Genomic DNA, 20,327 nt, shown 5'->3' with positions numbered 1-20,327 from the left:
TCCAAGAGCAGCCAAATACTCTTTCTTGGTGACAATATCTCAGACTCTTCTCCTTGGAATTATTTTCATGACTGTTATTTTCTTGAGTAAACAAGATTTTCCTATGATCTTTACCAAGAGTGAGGATATGATTCATGCTGCAAGTGAATTAGCATATCTTCTTGGTATAACCATGGTTCTCAATAGTGTTTCACAAACTATATCAGGTGATTTACACTTTAATCTCATTCTCATCATGAGTGCTACATTATTGAACCATTATATATATTTCAATTTTAATTATAACTTCTAATTGTGAGGACATTCATATAGGTTTGGTAGTTGGATGTGGATGGCAAGTTATGGTTGGTTACATAAACTTGGCATGTTTTTACATTGTTGGACTCCCTATTGGACTTTTCCTTGGTTTCAACCAGCATTTAGGAGTTAAGGTATAAATATTATTATTGCTCTAGAAAATATATATTTCCTAAACTATTTTTATTCTGAGTTTGAATTCATCCTTATAAAATCGGGTTATTAGATAAGACGTGCCACATTTTAAAAACATTATTTTTATAATAGACTTTAGTTTTTTTCTTTTTAATATTTACATTTCCCCATACTCAGCACTATTTGTCGCAGTTCATAAATAATATGGTGGCTGCCTCAAATAGATAGGTTTATTATTTTGGTTAGATAGCCTGGTGGCTATAAATTCCACCCTTGAGGTGGATAGGTGGAGTGTTTGGAGTTCGAATCCTGAATCTTGCGATGTCTCTACCGACTGAGCTAAGCTCATGGAGACAAGTTTTAATAGGTTACTGATTTGGCTGCTTAATTATAATTAGAATAGTTACATTTAAATTTGTCATTCTATCTTATCAATTTTCCTATCTTGAAAAATTACATCTTTGTGGCATTAGGGTCTCTGGGGAGGCACAATGTGTGGCAGTGTTCTTCAGATTTTAGTCCTTGTAGTCATTATTTATAAGACAAACTGGACCAAAGAGGTAATTATGTTTATTTTGTTTTTTAATAAAAATCCAAGTCCAAGTTTTTGTAGTGGAGTTTATTGATTTTTATTAATTCTATCCTACAAACCTGTTAATATTTCAACCCTTTGTAAAATTGTTGATGTTATATAAATTTTAGATCCACGTATTAAAGTTGTATAATAAAATTGACAAATTAATCACTTTAGTTTTTATTTTAATCAACAAATCAAATCACTTTAGTTGTGCAATGCTTAAGTATTTTTTAAGAAAAAATCAATGTTAAAGTATTTGTTAGAATTTTGTGTGTAATTTATGGAAAATGATTGCAGGTAGAACAAACAGCTGATCGCATGCGAATATGGAGCTCTAACAACGTTAAAAAGGATGTGATTTAAAATGAAGTTCAGAATTCACTTTCAAGTTTCAGGGCATGAAAATGAAGCATTCAAATACAACTCCTTTCTTTAAATTTCACAAATTTGAGCTGAAATTTATGAGTTTGTATTACTTAGACACACAAAATATGACATTGGGGTTGTGAAAGCATTCGAATACAACTCCCTACTTTGAATTTCACAAATTTGAGCTGTCCATCAATTCCTTTCAAGCTTTATCCCACCCTTAGACTCGTTACGCTTAACGCCCACTTACTTAAAGACTCATTGGCTCTGCGCGTCCACCTAAAGTCGGTTGGAACATGGTTTGAGAACCTTCTCTCATAGATTCTTTTCACCAAGTCATAGCCAGTAATCAGCTCTTATCCCTTGGTGTGGTGTCAAAGGGTGTTGTACTTAAATGACCAAGTCATGTTCACATATAACTTTAGTCTAATCACTTGCATTGGCAGCAAATATATAAATCACATAGTTTATCGTTTAGAAGCAACGCATTCTAGGACAAAAACTTCTAACGAATAAATATATCACCGAGTATATATAGTTTAATCAAAGAGAAACATAATTAAATCCTAAGTTATTGGCATGCCATATATTGGTAAATAGTACATGCCTTCGCAAAAACAAGCTATTCAGAGTCGTTTTTCTTCGTAGGCATTCTGTATCCACCTACAACAAAAGCATGGTCCGTCTCAAATGGTTCAATAGTACCTTGCTCAAATGGCTTAAATTGATCTGCCCTCAACTTGTTCACTTCACTGTGGAACACTGCATCTGCAGGTATTGTCGAATCTATGCAATTTGCCTATCATACAACAAAATAAATCGAGTCAGCTTGATTTTAGATGAAAATCACACACAACTGTGTGAGGCCTAGAATTCGAATCCAATTGAAGGTGTCCAACCCAGTGTTCGATGGAAAATGGCGGAGAGCCTTAAATCCTGCCATCAATATCGGCCGAAATTCGCAATGGGAGAGAGCCAAAACCCGCCTCAATATCCACAACGGCAAATATTTGATAACACAGGTTCAGCCGTTCAGCCTAGCAATATCGACATTGCCAATAAGCTAAGCCTTATAGAAAATTCTAGTGTATTTATTTGAATATGATCTTTTTTATTGTATTTGAAATACATATGTAGAAGGAAAAAAATAGAAAAACAATTTTGTTTTCAATATTAATGTTTCCAACAGAAAAGTAAACAAGAAACATGTTGAAAAGCGATATAGTTATGATAAAAGTCATCAAATTTGTGATAACTTTGGCAAAACTAAACAGCCACTAAGGAATTCTTGAGCTAATAAATTATTGTGATAAAAGTGATTTCAAATTTGGTTTCTGAACAAACCTTGATGGATATAACAAAATGCCCTCCAGCTTTAAGATAATAAGAAGCATTTAGCCCTAAAATTCTTGCCTGCAATACTCTTCTAATACATCAAGGTTCAACCCACTACTATTTTGGTAGCAGTGTATTTTTCAAAACTTTTCTTCAGTATAAATAAAAAATAACAACACAATTTAGAAATATAGAAAAAGAAAAACAAACAAATTTTTTTATGTGCATCAGTATCTCGGGTCTACATCATTCAAGAAGTCTTGAAGGGGAATCCGAGCAACTCATCATATGCACTGATATTGTAACATCCTCCTTTATGATAAATTAGCGAAAACTTAAACCAAACCTGATCAGGCTGAGCAACATCAGAAAATATGACATCTACAATGCCAACTAACTCTTTATACTTTTCTGGATGTCTAGCATCTTCAATAATGGGAATAACATTAGTACGTTTCTTCGCCATATTTACCAAATCACGTCCACTTTCGTGGGAGAATTCTACTGCATGCATACACAACTCCAGTCTACATAAACAGAACAGAATATTCCAATTAACCTAAGACGTTGCAAGATATGTTAAAACTTAAAACTACAAGATTCCATATAACTACAACTATACTCATATATAAGAAGTTCTAAATAAATTAAAACCATAAACTGCTAAAGAGAGGAGAAATAAAATTACGTGCACATTAACTCTCTTCTCATTGTAAACAGCTTCACCAGGAACAAGATTCTTAGTAACGAGAGCATCTCCTTTACTATCCCTAACAGGGACGGAAAATACCTTCATGTCTATGAGGCTCAAGAACAACCTTGCTTCCTCCTTTCATTCCACTTTTGACACTACCATGACAACGATTCATTGGTCTTCCACGGGGTCCTCTTCCTCCTACACCTCTAACCTTACCACGAGGTTTAAAATCTCCTCCTCTTCCACCACCAAAGCCTCGACCTCCACCATTGCCTCGACCGCCTCTGTCACCTCCTCGTCCAGAACCACCACGACCTTCACAAATCCAACAAGAAAAACCAGCTAGTGCACTACTATACACATTATTCAAACACTACACACTTCATTAAAAAACAGTAAAAATCATTCATTTGAGCCTATTACTATAAAAACATAGTTAATTAATTAATCCAAAACGAGGCATACATGCAGGGACAAAAATCATATTTAAGCCCTTGATTTTAAGGAGTGAAATACAACAAAAACATCATCAAAGAGTCCAAAATCCAAAATTTCTTTTGAATTAACTAATAATTTAACAAACTCAATTGATATATTGGAAAATAAACAAAAGGGTACTCTTGTATTCAAAATAAATAAACAAATAATTAAGAAGTGTGTATGATCAGAGAAAGGTTAGTAGAGTTTTGTGATACCTCGAGGAGGAGACATGTTGAAGAGATTCCAAAGAGATGGGAACTAACGGCGACAAAAAGGGTTTATAAAAGTAAAGTGAATTGACTAACAGTGACAAAAAGGGTTTATGCTGCAGAAAAAGGTATTTTATAGGTCAAAATAGGTTTTTTTTTTTGATAAAAGTCCATAAAAAAGTCCATTAATCAAAGAATTTAATTTTTTTGACCGTGGGTTTATTATTATTATTATTATTATTAATTTTTTTGACAGTGGATTTTCTGATGATGTATATTCTTTCAAAAGTACTCTTATTAATTGTTCTAATTTTTTGAACATAATTGTAAAGTTCCAATACAAATTAAAAAGTCATTTTAAAAATTTTAATAAAAATATTACATTAAATTAAACCAAAAAAACTACTCCTAAATAAATATTGTGCAAAAGAGAATTTTGGAGGCGGGAGTATCTATCTACAGAGCCTAACTTTTCATCCCATTCTTAGAGAAAGTGAAAATCAAAATTAGATATAATCCAAAACTGAGTTGAAGCATAAACGTAAATCGCCTCCCATCCTTCACTCATCTCCTCCTTATCCGAAACTGAGTTGCACTATAAACCTGACTCGCTGCCAATCATTCATTCATTCATTTCCTTCTAATCCAAAACTGAGTTGATTTTGTTACAAAAAACCCACAGTCCCGGCATCTCAACCGTTAGAATGTCATTTTCAGTGTTAAGTAACGGTGCTGCTTCTGCTATCACTCTTTCTCCTTCCAACAATTTCAATCGTCGCCGATTTTACTCTCATGCTCATTCCAATTCCCAATTTCATCAAAATCACAATCTTGTTGATGCTGATTCTTCATTCAATAGAATTCTCGATGTCAACCCTATCCCATCATCCGTCTTCGAACTCGGTAAGATGTTAACTTCCCTTGTTAGAAACAAGCAGTTTCACACTGCTATTTCACTCTCTCATCAAATGGAGCTCAATGGAATTCAACCTAACTTTGTTACTTTGAACATCTTGCTCAATTGTTTCTGCCACCTTAGTCAACTCAATTTTGCATTTTCTGTATTAGCAAAAATTCTCAAGCTAGGTTATCAGCCTAATACGGTAACAATGACTACACTTATGAAAGGCATGTGTCTTAGTGGTCAGGTTAATAAAGCTTTGGATTTTCATGACGACATTATATCAAAGGGATTTCAGCTTAATCAAGTTAGTTATGGAATCTTGATTGATGGCTTATGTAAAAGAGGAGAAACAACAGCTGCCCTCCGGTTGCTTAGAAAGATTGAAGCGTTAATGGTTAAACCGGACATGGTAATGTACAACATAGTCATTCATAGACTTTCCAAGGATGAACTTGTGAGTGATGCCCTTCATTTATATTCTGAAATGATTGTCAAGAATATTTATCCTGATGTTGTCACTTACACTAATTTAATATACGGCCTTTGCATTGTGCGTCAATTCAAAGAAGCTATTGGTTTGTTAAATAAAATGTTGTTGAAAAACATCAGCCCAAATGTTCTTACTTTTAATATACTGATTGGTGGTTTATCTAAGGAAGGAGAGTTGAGAAAAGCTAAAAATGTCTTAGCTGTTATGATAAAACAAGGTGTGAAACCAGATGTTGTTACTTATACTTCTTTAATAGATGGGTATTTTTTGGTTAAAGAAGTGAACGAGGCCACATATGTATTCAACACTATTGCTCAAACGGAAGTGAAACCTAATATTTGTACCTACAATGTCATGATTAATGGATTATGCAAGAATAAAATGTTGGATGAAGCCATGAATCTCTTCAAAGAAATGTATTTAAAAAACATCTCTCCTGATACTATAACATACAGTTCGCTTATTGATGGGCTTTGCAAATCGGGGAGAATCTCTAATGTTTGGTATTTTCTTGATGAGATGCATGATAGAGGCCATCCTGCTAATGCGATCACTTACACTTCTATATTGGATGCATTGTGCAAAAACCATCAGTTTGACAAGGCAATTGAATTATTGGCGAAGATCAAAGACCAAGGAATTCAGCTAAATATGTATACATACACTATACTTGTCGATGCACTATGCAAAAATGGAAGACTTATGGATGCACTAGAGGTTTATCAAGATCTTTTGATTAAAGGCTACCATTTAGATGTGACGATGTATACTGTTATGATTGATGGGCTTTGTAAAGAGGGCTTTCTTGATGAAGCATTGTTCTTAATGTCAAAAATGGAAGATAACGGTTGCACCCCTAATGGCATAACTTACACAACTCTTATTCATGCTCTGTCAAAAAATGGCAAGAATGAGAAGGCGGTGAAACTTCATCGTGAAATGATTGTTAGAGGTCTTTCATATGAATAAAACTAGGTGAGATGCTTTAAAGCTACAATTTGTTATTTTGAATTAAAAAATGACCATCTAACTTTTATTTCTTTTCATATTTATAAAAGATGGTCGGTGCAATTGGCTCACTATTACATTTGTTTTAATTTTAATTAAAAGTTATACTTTGGTTGTTTCATTATGATATTTGTAACAACAATTGTGTTTGTAACTGATGGATTATTTCGCAAGTGAACGAATTACCACGTAGTAATAAAAATATCGATCCACAGGGATTGTGTGATCAAACTAGTCGAATAGTGCTCATAGACATTATGCAAGAAATACACATAAATTGGGGGTATGTTGAGTTATGAATTGCTAGAAAACGTGCTTTGATATAATGGAAAAACGAGGTAGAATCATCGGAATCGCCTAGTCTATAGCTAAACAACATGCAATCTACTATATCATAGGAATCTACTCAAGTGTTAACAACTAGATCCACAAATTAGTGAATCGCAATCTCTTGTCAAAATCCACTCTATTCGTTGTCGATACTCCCCCGATCTCTCGGGCGGAAGCTACCTACAACGAATGATATTAACGCGCGTCAATCGTTCGCTACACTCTATGCCTCAATCTCTCGACCGGAGACACTCGAGCGCTTAATGCAATTCAGTTCAGAAATTAAATCAATACTCTCGCACGTGACTTAACTCGAAATCATTACAACACTAATGAAGGATTATAAAGCATTAAACATCGAATTGCATTAAATCAACACTATAACAGAGTAGTTTCTTACACATATAGCAGATTACATGAAGTCTATCTACATTCTAGGCTATCCTAGATCCTACCTCCGAAGAACTTAGCTCCTCATCTCCCTTTGTCCGCGTCCGAGCTTCAATGTCATGGCTTGTGAATCCATGCTATCGATGTGCTTGGAGCTTCCTTCGGAGTCTTGAATCCCAATCTTGAAGTTTCAAAACCCAGAATGTAGATCAAATTTGCAGAATTTTCCCACCAGAAAACAGAATTATGCAGAAATTATATATACAGAACGCAACCACGCCGCGCGCCAGATCTATCACGCCGCGCGTGGTTGCAAATCCATCAACTACGCCGCGCGTGGTAACAGAATCACGCGGCGCGTGATCAAGTCAGAGAGCAATCTTCATCTTCAACAAAGCTTCACGCCGCGCGTGGTAAGGCATCACGCCGCGCGTGATCAGAGTAAAAATCTTGGCTCTCTGTGAGCTCCATCACGCGGCGCGTGATGGGCTACGCCCCCAGCGTAGTGAAAATCCTCCATTCCCTGCAATTTTTTCTGTTTTCTTGCAAATCAAGTAATCAAGCTTATGGTTAGATTTCTCTTATATTTATTGCTAAAAACCTACTAAAATGCATCTAATGTTGCTAAAATAGGCACGGATTAGAGAGTGTGACGATTCGTCATCACAACCCCAAACTTAAACCTTTCCTTGTCCTCAAGGAAACAACTTTTACCTCAAGCTTTTGTGTCAAGACCTTGGCATTTTCCTTAAATTTACTCGAATCATACATACGTGAGACTCACCTGATGATCAATGATCCACCTGCAAACAATGCTCAATTGCACAACCGTTCTCGCAAGACATTTTCAAGTAGTTCACACTTTTCGACCACGGCTCTTATGATTTCATCACACTACTCACATGCACTCTTCAATATGGGTAATTCACTCAAATCAACACATCAATGCAAGTCAACAATAATTTTGCAAGTAGTCTAAGAATTCATTCGGTTCACTTTGTGCACACACATTAGAGGTCTTTTAGGGTTATAACGTGGCTTGGCTAGGGTGGATGGTGACATTTTTGGATAAGTAGTAGAAAAACTTGGAGTTAGATCCCCCTAAGGTCAAAAATTCATAAACCAACCCTTTTCTTTTGAACTATAGTGGACTAGAGAACTTTTTTCACATCATCAAACAAAGTTTGCAATTCTCTTTGTACTCAAGGCTATCACTTCTTTTTGCATTTCTTTTCTATTTTTTTCACATTTCATCTCTTTTTTCATTTTTTCATTTCTTTTCAACATATCTTTCTCTAAAGCCTTGAATCTTTGAAAAATTAATTTTCAATTTTTTCAACCAAAAACTTTTTGTAAGTTCTCTAAAAACTTTTTGTAAGTTCTCTAGTACCCTCACCCCAAACTTCATTGTTTGCTAATTCCAAAGAGCAACCCCAAACTTAGTGGTGAGCATTGCGCATCAACCACTAATTAGGTGCCTAACCTCCAAGAAAGTCATTCCTTTTTTTTTCAAAAATTTCTTAAGGTTTTGCAAAAATAACATATTTTCTTTCAGCTCAAATTGGTTAAGCAAATGATATATATGTAAGGGTGGATAGAAAGGCTCAAAGGTACCAAAACAACATGCCTCGTGTGTGCGACAAAATTACCAATCAACTAAAGAGACGACAAGCAAAATCGAGAGACAATACACGAGTGGATATCACACATAGAAAGGATGAGAAGTGTTTGGCTCAATACCTCACGGTTGGGTCGAATCAAAGAGCCGGTCAAAAAGTGTGCGTTCCCGTCCTTTGCCTCTTGATCACATGAGTGCAACAAGCTATTGCACTGCAAGTTTCACAAATCACACACGGAGAAAATCAAGTAATTGATACTCAAGTAACTAGAAAGAACATGCCAAAGTATTGAAACAAACTCTAAAAGTAAAAACCATTCCACCATTAAACAAGAGAAGATTCAAATTCAGAGTACACAAATAAAATATCCAGCCACTATCCAAGCAACATCAAATATTATTACAAACCAACGAAAGTAAAAGACAATTAAGGAAAGATAGAGTGGTAGAGTAGTAGAATAGTAGCAGCAGCAGTAGAACATCCTAACGCAGAGAAGCCCTTACTTCACAGTTTTTGAAACTTCTTACCAACAAAAGTGCAAAATCTTAATACCTGCGAAAACCCTCATGAGATTGATTTAATGAAATGAAGGTTACTGAATTCACTTGCACTGATTTTAGGCTTCACATCGCACTTAAGACTTTAGTGAAATTGATAGATCTGAAGCCTAAAACCAAGCAGATGAATCTGAACCTTGATGAATGGTGAGTCTTTAGCTAGAACGTGAGAGTTTAAATAATCAGAACAGAGTCACCTGATGACGCCGCGCGTGACTTACTCCACGCCGCGCGTGATCTATTTCAAAATTTCTCTATGGCCCCCAAAATCCAACGGTCATGTTGACCAAAATCAAACGGTCAAGTTGACTTGATCACGCCGCGCGTAGCTCTCCTCACGCGGCGCGTGATCACTTTAGCAAAACCACTTTCCTCTCTGCCTTGTTCACGCGGCGCGTGAAAAGATACCATGCCGCGCGTGATCACTAGTCAGGGAGCTCACTAATCCACATCCATCATCACGCCGCGCGTAGGAAGCCTTCACGCCGCGCGTGATCGCTACTCCAGAGGCACCCTTCTCCTCAACTTACACTACGCCGCGCGTGATTGCACTACGCCCCCAGCGTAGTTCACTTTAACAGTCCTCTGTTTTCGCTCTGTTTGCTGCTGACTGCTGCGCACCTACCAACATATTGCAAAACAAAACAACTAATCATAAGAAATCGTTGGGTTGCCTCCCAACCAGCGCTTGTTTAACGTCCCGATGCTTGACGTTCCATGCCCCTAGGGGTCGTGGAAGAAAAGGGCCACATTGTGCCGAACGAGCTCTCCACCACGATAAACTTTCAACCTTTGACCATTCACCTTAAAACTCTGATTCTCCTCCCCTGATTTGAAAATTTCCACTGCCCCATGTGGAAACACTTCCTTAACTACAAAAGGACCAGACCACTTGGACTTGAGTTTACCGGGGAATAACTTGAAACGGGAGTTAAACAGCAACACCAACTGTCCTTCGTGAAACTCTTTTGGAATTAATTTCGCATCATGATAGCGTTTAGTCCTTGCCTTGTATAGTACCGCATTCTCATATGCCCTTTCGCGCCATTCTTCTAACTCATTGAGTTTCAACAACCGAGCTCTACCGGCGAGAGTGGCATCCATGTTCAGTTGCTTAACAGCCCAGTATGCTTTATGCTCAAGCTCTACGGGTAAATGACATGCTTTTCCATAAACCAACTGATACGGGGAAAAACCGAGGTGGGTTTTAAATGCAGTACGGTATGCCCATAACGCATCATCGAGTTTGAGTGACCAATCCTTCCTAGAGGAGGAAACCGTCTTCTCAAGAATCTGTTTCAATTGGCGATTGGACACTTCAACTTGTCCGGAAGTTTGAGGATGATAAGGAGTAGCAACCTTGTGCTTAACATTATACTTTCTCAACAAATTTTCAAGATGCTGATTAATGAAGTGCTTCCCACCATCACTAATTAAGATCCTTGGAACCCCAAACCTTGTAAATATGTTCTTTTTGAGAAACCGCACCACAGTGGCTGAATCATTGGCTTGGCAGGCTGTAGCTTCGACCCACTTTGTAACATAATCCACACAAACCAAAATGTGCACATTAGATTGGGACGACGGAAATGGCCCCATGAAATCGATCCCCCATACATCAAATGGTTCGACTTCAGTTAGCCCATGCTGAGGCATTTCATCTCTTTTAGAAACACTCCCCGATCTTTGACACGCATCACAAGCTTTTACAAACTCCATACAATCTTGAAAGATCGTTGGCCAAAAGAATCCACATTGTAAAACCTTCGCGGCTGTTCTTGGGCCACTATGATGCCCTCCACAAGGTGAGTTATGGCAATGCCACATAATACCTCGGATCTCACTATCAGCCACACATCGACGAATCATGCCATCATTGCTCATCTTGAACAAAAATGGATCATCCCAGAAATAATGTCGCGAGTCCGCGAAGAGCTTCTTCTTCTGTTGTGCCGTCATTTCTTCCGGAATGAATCCACTAGCCTTGAGGTTGGCAATGTCACCGAACCATGGAAACTCGGAGATTTCAAGTAGTTTTTCATCCGGGAATTCACACTTAATAGCTTCTTCCTTATTAGTAACATCCAGGTTGCTTAGCCTTGAGAGGTGGTCAGCCACCACATTCTCTACCCCCTTCTTGTCTCGAATTTCCAAATCAAACTCCTGCAAGAGCAACATCCATCGCAACAATCGCGGCTTGGAATCGCCCTTTGTCAATAAGTACTTCAAAGCTGAATGATCTGTAAAAACAATCACTTTTGACCCAATTAGATAGGAACGAAACTTTTCCAAAGCGAACACCACTGCTAGCAATTCCTTCTCCGTTGTGGTGTAGTTAATTTGATTCTCATTAAGGACCTTGCTAGAGTAGTATATCACATGGAAAAGTTTGTTATGGTGTTGGCCTAGGACTGCACCAACCGCGTAATCACTTGCATCGCACATCAATTCAAAAGGGAGGTCCCATTGTGGCGCAACGATCACGGGAGCAGTGACCAACTTAGTTTTAAGACAATTAAACGCAGTCACACAAGCCTCATCAAAAAGAAACACCGTATCTTTGACTAGTAAGGATGATAAGGGTTTTGCAATTTTTGAAAAATCCTTAATGAACCGCCGGTAGAACCCGGCATGTCCGAGAAAACTCCTTACCCCCTTTACATTTAACGGTGGAGGTAGCTCTTTGATTACCTCAATTTTGGCTTGGTCTACTTCAATCCCCTTTGAGGAGATTTTGTGGCCGAGAACAATTCCTTCTCTTACCATGAAGTGACATTTTTCCCAATTTAAAACCAAATTGGTACTTATACATCTTTTCAGCACATCATTCAAATTAGAAAGGCAAAAATCGAAAGACTTACCGAAAACCGAAAAGTCATCCATAAATACCTCCATAGTATCCTCCATCATATCGGAGAAGATGGCAAGCATACATCTTTGAAACGTCGCTGGGGCATTACATAACCCAAATGGCATTCTTCGATATGCGAACACCCCAAAAGGACAAGTGAATGCAGTTTTTTCTTGATCTTCCGGATCGACGGTGATCTGATTGTAACCGGAGTAACCATCAAGAAAGCAGTAGAACTCCTGCCCCGCTAACCGTTCCAACATCTGATCCATGAATGGCAAGGGAAAGTGATCCTTCCTAGTAGCGGTGTTAAGTCGGCGATAGTCAATGCACATACGCCATCCCGTAACAGTCCGAGATGGAATAAGCTCATTCTTATCGTTTTTCACCACAGTCATCCCCCCCTTTTTCGGAACCACATGCACCGGAGATACCCAAGCACTATCGGAGATAGGGTATATCATGCCGGCCTCCAATAGTTTCAGCACCTCTTTCTTCACAACTTCCTTCATGGTAGGATTGAGTCTTCGTTGAGGCTGCACAACTGGTTTAAACTCAGCTTCCAACTTGATTTTATGCATGCAAAAAGTGGGACTTATTCCTTTCAGATCGGAGATAGTCCACCCCATTGCGGCTTTGTTGGACTTCAAAACTCTCAACAGTTTCTCCTCTTCCAAATGAGTGAGTTTGCTGCTAATGATGGCTGGAAACGAAGCATCGTCACTTAAGAACACATACTTCAGATGTGAAGGGAGTTGCTTCAGTTCGGGAACTTTCCTCTCTTCTTCCCTTTGATCCTTATCATTCACTTCAAGGAGGTTTTCAAACTTAGGACTTTCATCTATCCGATTAGCATTCAAATTGCTAAGACATAACTCAATTTCTCGCTCCCATTCGTCTTCCACATTATCCAATGAGTTAACTAACACCTTTTCAAGAGTGGAGGAGGAGTGTTGAACCTTAAAGATATCTTCAATGACCTCGTCAACCAATTCAATTCTGAAACATTGAGTGTCATCGTCGTGTTGTTTCATAGCTTCAAACACATTAAAGAGGATTTGTTCACCGTCAGTCCGGAACATTAGTTCTCCCAACTCCACATCGATAAGGGCGCGTCCGGTAGCTAAGAATGGTCTTCCTAACAGCAATGGTTCCCAATTCTTGTCTTCCTCCATGTCTAAGACAACAAAGTCCGCTGGAAACACAAATCCGCCGACTCGAACTAGAACATCATGTAAGATCCCTTCCGGATACACGACGGACCTATCTGCCAGAGAGAGACTCATCTTTGTCGGCTTTGCTACAGCCCCCGGTATCTTCTTCATGATTGATAACGGCATCAAATTTACACTAGCACCCAAGTCACACAAAGCCTGTCCAATAGTAAGATCCCCAATGGAACAAGGGATTGTAAAGCTCCCCGGATCTTTCTTTTTCTGAGGTAGCTTCCGCTGAATGATGGCGCTGCATTCTTCCGTCATACTTACCATTTCATCATCTAATGGTTTTCTTTTCTTTGTGAGCAGCTCCTTCAAAAACTTTGCATAACTCGGCATTTGCTCCAATGCCTCAACCAATGGTATAGCCATCTCAAGCTTGTTCAACACCTTCATGAACTTTTTGAACTCCTTCTCTCGCTCAAGATTCTTAACTTTCTTTCTCCTAGGAAAAGGCATCCTAGCATATGGCGATTCATCAACTCCTTTACCTTTCTCAACCTTCTTACTCTCTTTTTCTTTTATCTCCCTCTGTTTTTCAACTTCTTCTACTTCATCCTCACTAATCTCAACTTCCTTAGACATATTTTCATTTTCTACTTCTCCCTCACGTCTCTCATTTTCAACTACGACCTCTTGCTTATTTTCAACTTCTCCCTCATGGACCTTCTTTTTCAAGGGCTTCTCCACAGCTGGCCTTTCCGGTATCTCTCTACTCCTCAAAGTGATTCCATTGCAAGTTTCATTTTTCGGATTATCATGAGTGTTTCCACCGAAACCTCCTTGGTTTTGCAACATAGAAAACTGTCTTGACAGCTGACCCATTTGCACCTCAAGATTCTTTATAGAAGCTTCATGATTCTTGTTAGAGGTTGCTTGACTCGATTTCATCGCTTCAAAGTTGCTTTGGGTCATGAGCATGAACTGGTTTAGAGTCTCTTCCATCCTTGATGGAGGCCTTTGCTGCTGTTGCGGTGCACCTTGACCTTGCATACCGTTCCCCCACCCGGAACCGTTGTTATTGTTGTTGTACGGCTTCCGGAAATTGGCTAGGTAGCGAGCCTCCTCTGAACCCTCCGGGAAGCATCCGCCATTTGGGTGATCCTGCAAACAAAAATCACAGCGCACATTGTCAATTTTACCTATTGGAGAAGATTGAACTTGCGGATTGGACAGCAGCTTCATCATTGCTTCCATTTGGCTAGTCATGAGCTTTTGCTGTGCCAATAGCGCTGTTTGAGTATCCAATTCCAACACTCCGCCTTTCTTCTTGGCTCCTCTATCATTAGTAGCTCTATACTCGTTTTGAGCCATGCTTTCCACCAATTCTCTTGCTTCAGTTTCGTCACGGTTCTTCAACGAACCACCGGCTGATGCGTCAAGTATCATTCGCGTTTGAGCCCTCAAACCTTGGGTAAACATTTGCATCTGATTGTGGCCATCGAAACCGTGATTCGGACACCTTTTAAGACAAACTTTGAACCTCTCCCAAGCATCATACAACGTTTCACCATCCGCTTGTTCGAAGTTGCTAATTTCAGCCCTTCTTTCTAGGAACTTATGAATAGGGAAGTAACGATCTAAGAACTTCCGCTCCAGCTGTCTCCAAGTCTCAATAGTTCCGGCGGGTATTGTGTCCAACCAATCTTTAGCACGGCCGGTGAGAGAATGCTTGAATAACCTAAGTCTTTTGTCCGATTCGCTCACCCCCGGTGGATCGGTATAGTCGCAGGCTTCATAGAAGTGAGACAAGTGTAAATTCGGGCATTGAGCTTCCGATCCTGAATACGGATTTTCCTTTAGGGCGGAGAGGACCGTGTTCTTGATGTCGAATGAGACAGGATTCGCCGGCTGAAAGCCTTGATTTGCCAACGCGTCATTGTCTCTCCTCCCATAATCACCAAGGGTACGCCTTGGCGGTTGAGGAACCGGTGGAATCTGTTCTTCTTCCATTGTTGCTGCAGTCTGTCCTTGACAGTCCGGTGTATCCCTTAGCAAAGCTGTTCCCCTTGAAGCTTGAGCTTCCCTTGTTGCCTTTCGAATTGCGCGAGCTGTCTTTTCAATCTCTGGATCAAATTGCAGCTCTTGAGGACCTGTTCTCCGCATGCACAATGAAACACACAAGTAGAACGCTCCGGGAGAAAAATATAAAACAGAAAAATAAAGAAAACACAGAAAATATGAACACTGTCGCCTTGTCGAATCAATCACAATCCCCGGCAACGGCGCCAAAAACTTGATGGATTATTTCGCAAGTGAACGAATTACCACGTAGTAATAAAAATATCGATCCACAGGGATTGTGTGATCAAACTAGTCGAATAGTGCTCATAGACATTATGCAAGAAATACACATAAATTGGGGGTATGTTGAGTTATGAATTGCTAGAAAACGTGCTTTGATATAATGGAAAAACGAGGTAGAATCATCGGAATCGCCTAGTCTATAGCTAAACAACATGCAATCTACTATATCATAGGAATCTACTCAAGTGTTAACAACTAGATCGACAAATTAGTGAATCGCAATCTCTTGTCAAAATCCACTCTATTCGTTGTCGATACTCCCCCGATCTCTCGGGCGGAAGCTACCTACAACGAATGATATTAACGCGCGTCAATCGTTCGCTACACTCTATGCCTCAATCTCTCGACCGGAGACACTCGAGCGCTTAATGCAATTCAGTTCAGAAATTAAATCAATACTCTCGCACGTGACTTAACTCGAAATCATTACAACACTAATGAAGGATTATAAAGCATTAAACATCGAATTGCATTAAATCAACACTATAACAGAGTAGTTTCTTACACATATAGCAGATTACATGAAGTCTATCTACATTCTAGGCTATCCTAGATCCTACCTCCGAAGAACTTAGCTCCTCATCTCCCTTTGTCCGCGTCCGAGCTTCAATGTCATGGCTTGTGAATCCATGCTATCGATGTGCTTGGAGCTTCCTTCGGAGTCTTGAATCCCAATCTTGAAGTTTCAAAACCCAGAATGTAGATCAAATTTGCAGAATTTTCCCACCAGAAAACAGAATTATGCAGAAATTATATATGCAGAACGCAACCACGCCGCGCGCCAGATCTATCACGCCGCGCGTGGTTGCAAATCCATCAACTACGCCGCGCGTGGTAACAGAATCACGCGGCGCGTGATCAAGTCAGAGAGCAATCTTCATCTTCAACAAAGCTTCACGCCGCGCGTGGTAAGGCATCACGCCGCGCGTGATCAGAGTAAAAATCTTGGCTCCCTGTGAGCTCCATCACGCGGCGCGTGATGGGCTACGCCCCCAGCGTAGTGAAAATCCTCCATTTCCTGCAATTTTTCCTGTTTTCTTGCAAATCAAGTAATCAAGCTTATGGTTAGATTTCTCTTATATTTATTGCTAAAAACCTACTAAAATGCATCTAATGTTGCTAAAATAGGCACGGATTAGAGAGTGTGACGATTCGTCATCAGTAACTATCCTTTTCTTCCAAATTTTCTGTGAATCCGCATCATATTTTTCAAGGAGTTTTTTTCATTCATTGTCATTGTCAGAATTCAATTTATATTTAATAGAATGGATGAAATGAATGATGTTGTAACACTGTTATAATGCAGAATATGGAAGGGTAATTACAATGTATTAATAAAGTAGTAGAGCAGGCACACATGAAGCAATTTGTAGATAAAGCAGACCCTCTACTGTCGAGCAACTATGGTAGAGCTGTTGGATCTGGGAGCAAGGAAGTGTAGTTGGATCTACCATCTCTACAAATCCTACAGAGGATCAGGTCCAAATATTAGACCTCATAAACAATGGTTTGTGTTTAATAGGCTGCACCTTTAGCTAGTTGCGAGGTATTCGGTTCATTTTTGGTCTTCCAACATTAAGATTAGATACTGTGTTGTGAATTCGTCAATAAAATCACACCAATGAAAACTTGATGTGTGGAGCAATAGAACGGAAACCATAATTAAGCGGAATAAGCAATAATAATAACAACACCGATAAAGAAGATAAAGGAGAAGAAAGAACACAATGTTTGTTTACCCAGCTCAGTCCAACAATGACCTACTCTGGGGAAGATAGCAGCCCCTCCGTTCCACTATATCAAATAAGTAACTTTACAAGAAATTCCCAATTGGGTTACAAGAATTAATCCTAATTCTATCCAAAACCCGAATCTCTTCCCGTGGCCAAGAGACTCAATTTGATAAGTGTTTCCCAAGGTGAATTGAATAACCCTTTGCCCAACCCTAGAGTTATACCAAGAGACAACCCTCTTGTTTCTCCCTAAAACCCTAGCCTTGGTGTTGCGGCAAATCCTTATTCAGTAACTCCTCACATGGTGTTCTCTTATTTTTCTATGAATAAAGCACTCCCTATTTATAGAAAAATATATGCCAAAAAACTAGTAACAAATCTGTTTTAAAATAAAACAAATCCAAGTCAGAGTGCCCTCCAAGAAAATATATTTTCACAAAAAATCTGCATAACTGCATCACGCGTCTGCGCCTCGCGCAGCCCTCCCTGCGCCTCGTGCAGAGGCAGAACCTGACTTCTGAAGACAGAAAACAAATCTGCGGATTTCAACAGATACATTTAAACTCCAACTGATGGAGCAAGATTGCATACACCTGTTTTTCATTTTCCCGGACGGAAAGGGTTGCGGGACATAAATCAAGTCATTTTTCTGGTCGAAAAAGGTTGCTGAAGCAAGCTTCCATACACTCAACCCATTTCAAAACTTGAGGTTGTAACCGAGAGGAAAATTGTTGAAAGATGAAGCTAGAAAGCTGGTTTATTAAGACGTATGACCATACATTTCAATGAATTGTTGAAATTCATTGTCTTCTCCTTTGTGCCTTGCTAAAAATTTGTTATAGATTTGTGCTTAGTAGATTTCAGGGTATCCTAATAGTAGAGATAAAACATGCTTCTTGTATCTGAGGTAGCGATGTAATACTGAGAATTCCAATGTATCCATTTCTCAAACTAAATGATTTTTAAGATATCTGGTAGTGCTATTCTACAATGGTTTTTAACTAATTTATTTCCTGTGCTAAATTCTATGGTCGTGTTCTGACTTCACTACTTCAGAACTTTTCTATTATTCTAGTTTGATTTATTTATTATGTTGTAATGACCTAGAAAATGGCATACTGACATTTGTGGCCACTCTGTAGTTAACTGCGGATGCTATAGTGGAAATGTGTAGAGACCCTTAGACGCTGTGCAAAACCTCTTTATGACTTATGATTAGCGGATGATACAGTGAAAGAAGCACTTCATAGTTGAACATGTATTCTTACCTCCCTAGTAAGTTTTGATTCAAACACAGTGAACACCTGTATACTAGTTTTGTAGACTTGCACAATGAACAAAGGTTTCTTTGTCTTGTTCCTTAAAGAGGTTTATTTTATCTATATGTTTTATTACCATAGTGCATTTTAAATTTTAATGAAGATTGTTATTGTCTCTCCAACCTTACTTTGTGATGTCTATATGTTTTATTACCATATTGCTATAGTGGCAACCATATGAGGTACTGCTGAATACTCGCACATTGTAGTAATTAATGATCAAATTGTGATGTGTACTCACCAGGTAATGCTCCCTTCCTTTAATTTATTCTTGTGATGTGTAATCACCAGAGTCTTCCCATTTTTCCAAAATATAGTAATTTGCCTTGGCACCCATATCATCAACAATTTCAATCACAAAGTAACATCTTAATGCATAATTGATTCTCCTGTCGTGGCCTATATTTCCCTGCTCTATACATTTCTGATTTCATGGTTCCAATTTTGACACATTCCCCCAACAGTTGGCACAACTTACTTTTTTGGAGTTTCTTAATTTGTCCTTCAACAATCTCTCAATGTCCTATATCTCACAATGAGCAGTTTGCTACATTTCATGATAATTCATTTAAGGTTAACCAAGGTCTGTGTGGGGATCAGTTGTTGAAGAAGTGTATAGATTACAGAGGGCCTTCTTCTTCTCCACCTTCTGCCTCTGATGGTGACCATGAATCAGAATCATTGTTTGAACTTTACTGGAATTAGAATCTAGCAATCTGAATTAATTAATATCATCTCCAGATTTTAATACATTCCAATTCTGATACACCTGAAAATGGCCATTGTTCTCCCTTTAGTTGGTGCTGTGATTCAACAACTGGCACCTTACAAACTGTTGGCTTAACTAATATGCCAAAAAGAGTTCATCATATTAGTTTTTTTAATGTTGATGCACAATTCAAATACAGTTTGATTCCGTTCAAAAGAGTTGAATCCTTGCGGTCTGTTCTTCAATTTTATCCGCCTAAATCAAATTTATGTGTGTTTCCATCACCTCTCCGAGTATTAAGTACGAACTGTTCTCAACTTTCAGCCTTGAAGAATTTTATCCATTTGAGGTACTTAGAACTTTACAAACGTGACACTAAAACTTGTTCATTGTGCCAAGCTAATTAGTCTTCCGAAACAATTGATACAACTACAAGATCTCAGACATCTCGTGATTCAACTGTATTGGTCATTAACATCAATGCCTTCTATTATCAGGGGGCTAACTCATTTGACAACATTGAGCATTTTCATTGTGGGTTCTGTGGAAAATTTGAATCAATATTATTATTATTATTATTAGGGCCCGTTTGGTGCGCAGGATAGGATAGTGACAGAATAGGATATACAACAGGATAGTGATAGGATAAAATATCAGTAGGATAACAGTTATCCTATCCTGTGTTTGGTGCACACAGGATAACAAACATGATAATTATAATATCATATTTTTAATACATATTTGTTCATACCAATATGATAAGATACATAACATATTTAAATGACAAAATTACC

At 38.6% G+C, this 20,327-nt stretch overlaps 1 protein-coding gene, 1 non-coding gene and 1 pseudogene across 6 annotated transcripts; 1 reads left to right on the top strand and 2 right to left on the bottom strand.

Moving 5' to 3' along the window:
• Positions 1-1,863: 1,863 nt before the first annotated feature.
• On the bottom strand, positions 1,864-3,707 carry LOC123909781 (annotated as a pseudogene).
• On the bottom strand, positions 2,937-3,007 carry LOC123912036. The gene has a single exon (XR_006810894.1). It is a non-coding gene; the product is annotated as a small nucleolar RNA snoR60 (small nucleolar RNA).
• An 843-nt stretch (positions 3,708-4,550) lies between the features above and the next one.
• On the top strand, positions 4,551-18,946 carry LOC123911322 (putative pentatricopeptide repeat-containing protein At1g12700, mitochondrial). Of its 5 annotated transcripts, none has more exons than XR_006810456.1 (3): positions 4,551-6,468; positions 17,079-17,251; positions 18,648-18,774. XR_006810456.1 is itself a non-coding variant. In XM_045962724.1 (2 exons), the coding sequence occupies exon 1, from the start codon at positions 4,804-4,806 to the stop codon at positions 6,460-6,462; it is 1,659 nt and encodes a 552-aa protein (XP_045818680.1). In that variant the 5' UTR covers positions 4,551-4,803; the 3' UTR covers positions 6,463-6,468; positions 18,648-18,946. The 5 variants fall into 5 exon arrangements, 2 of the variants coding, with proteins under 2 accessions (XP_045818680.1, XP_045818679.1); XR_006810455.1 differs by having other exon boundaries at positions 17,079-17,279; positions 18,648-18,751; XR_006810454.1 differs by having other exon boundaries at positions 17,079-17,318; positions 18,648-18,751.
• The last annotated feature ends 1,381 nt before the right edge of the window (positions 18,947-20,327 follow it).

Source organism: Trifolium pratense, linkage group LG2, assembly GCF_020283565.1.
Source record: "Trifolium pratense cultivar HEN17-A07 linkage group LG2, ARS_RC_1.1, whole genome shotgun sequence".
Lineage (NCBI taxonomy): Eukaryota > Viridiplantae > Streptophyta > Magnoliopsida > Fabales > Fabaceae > Trifolium > Trifolium pratense.
This window is presented reverse-complemented; position numbering and strand designations above follow the sequence as displayed.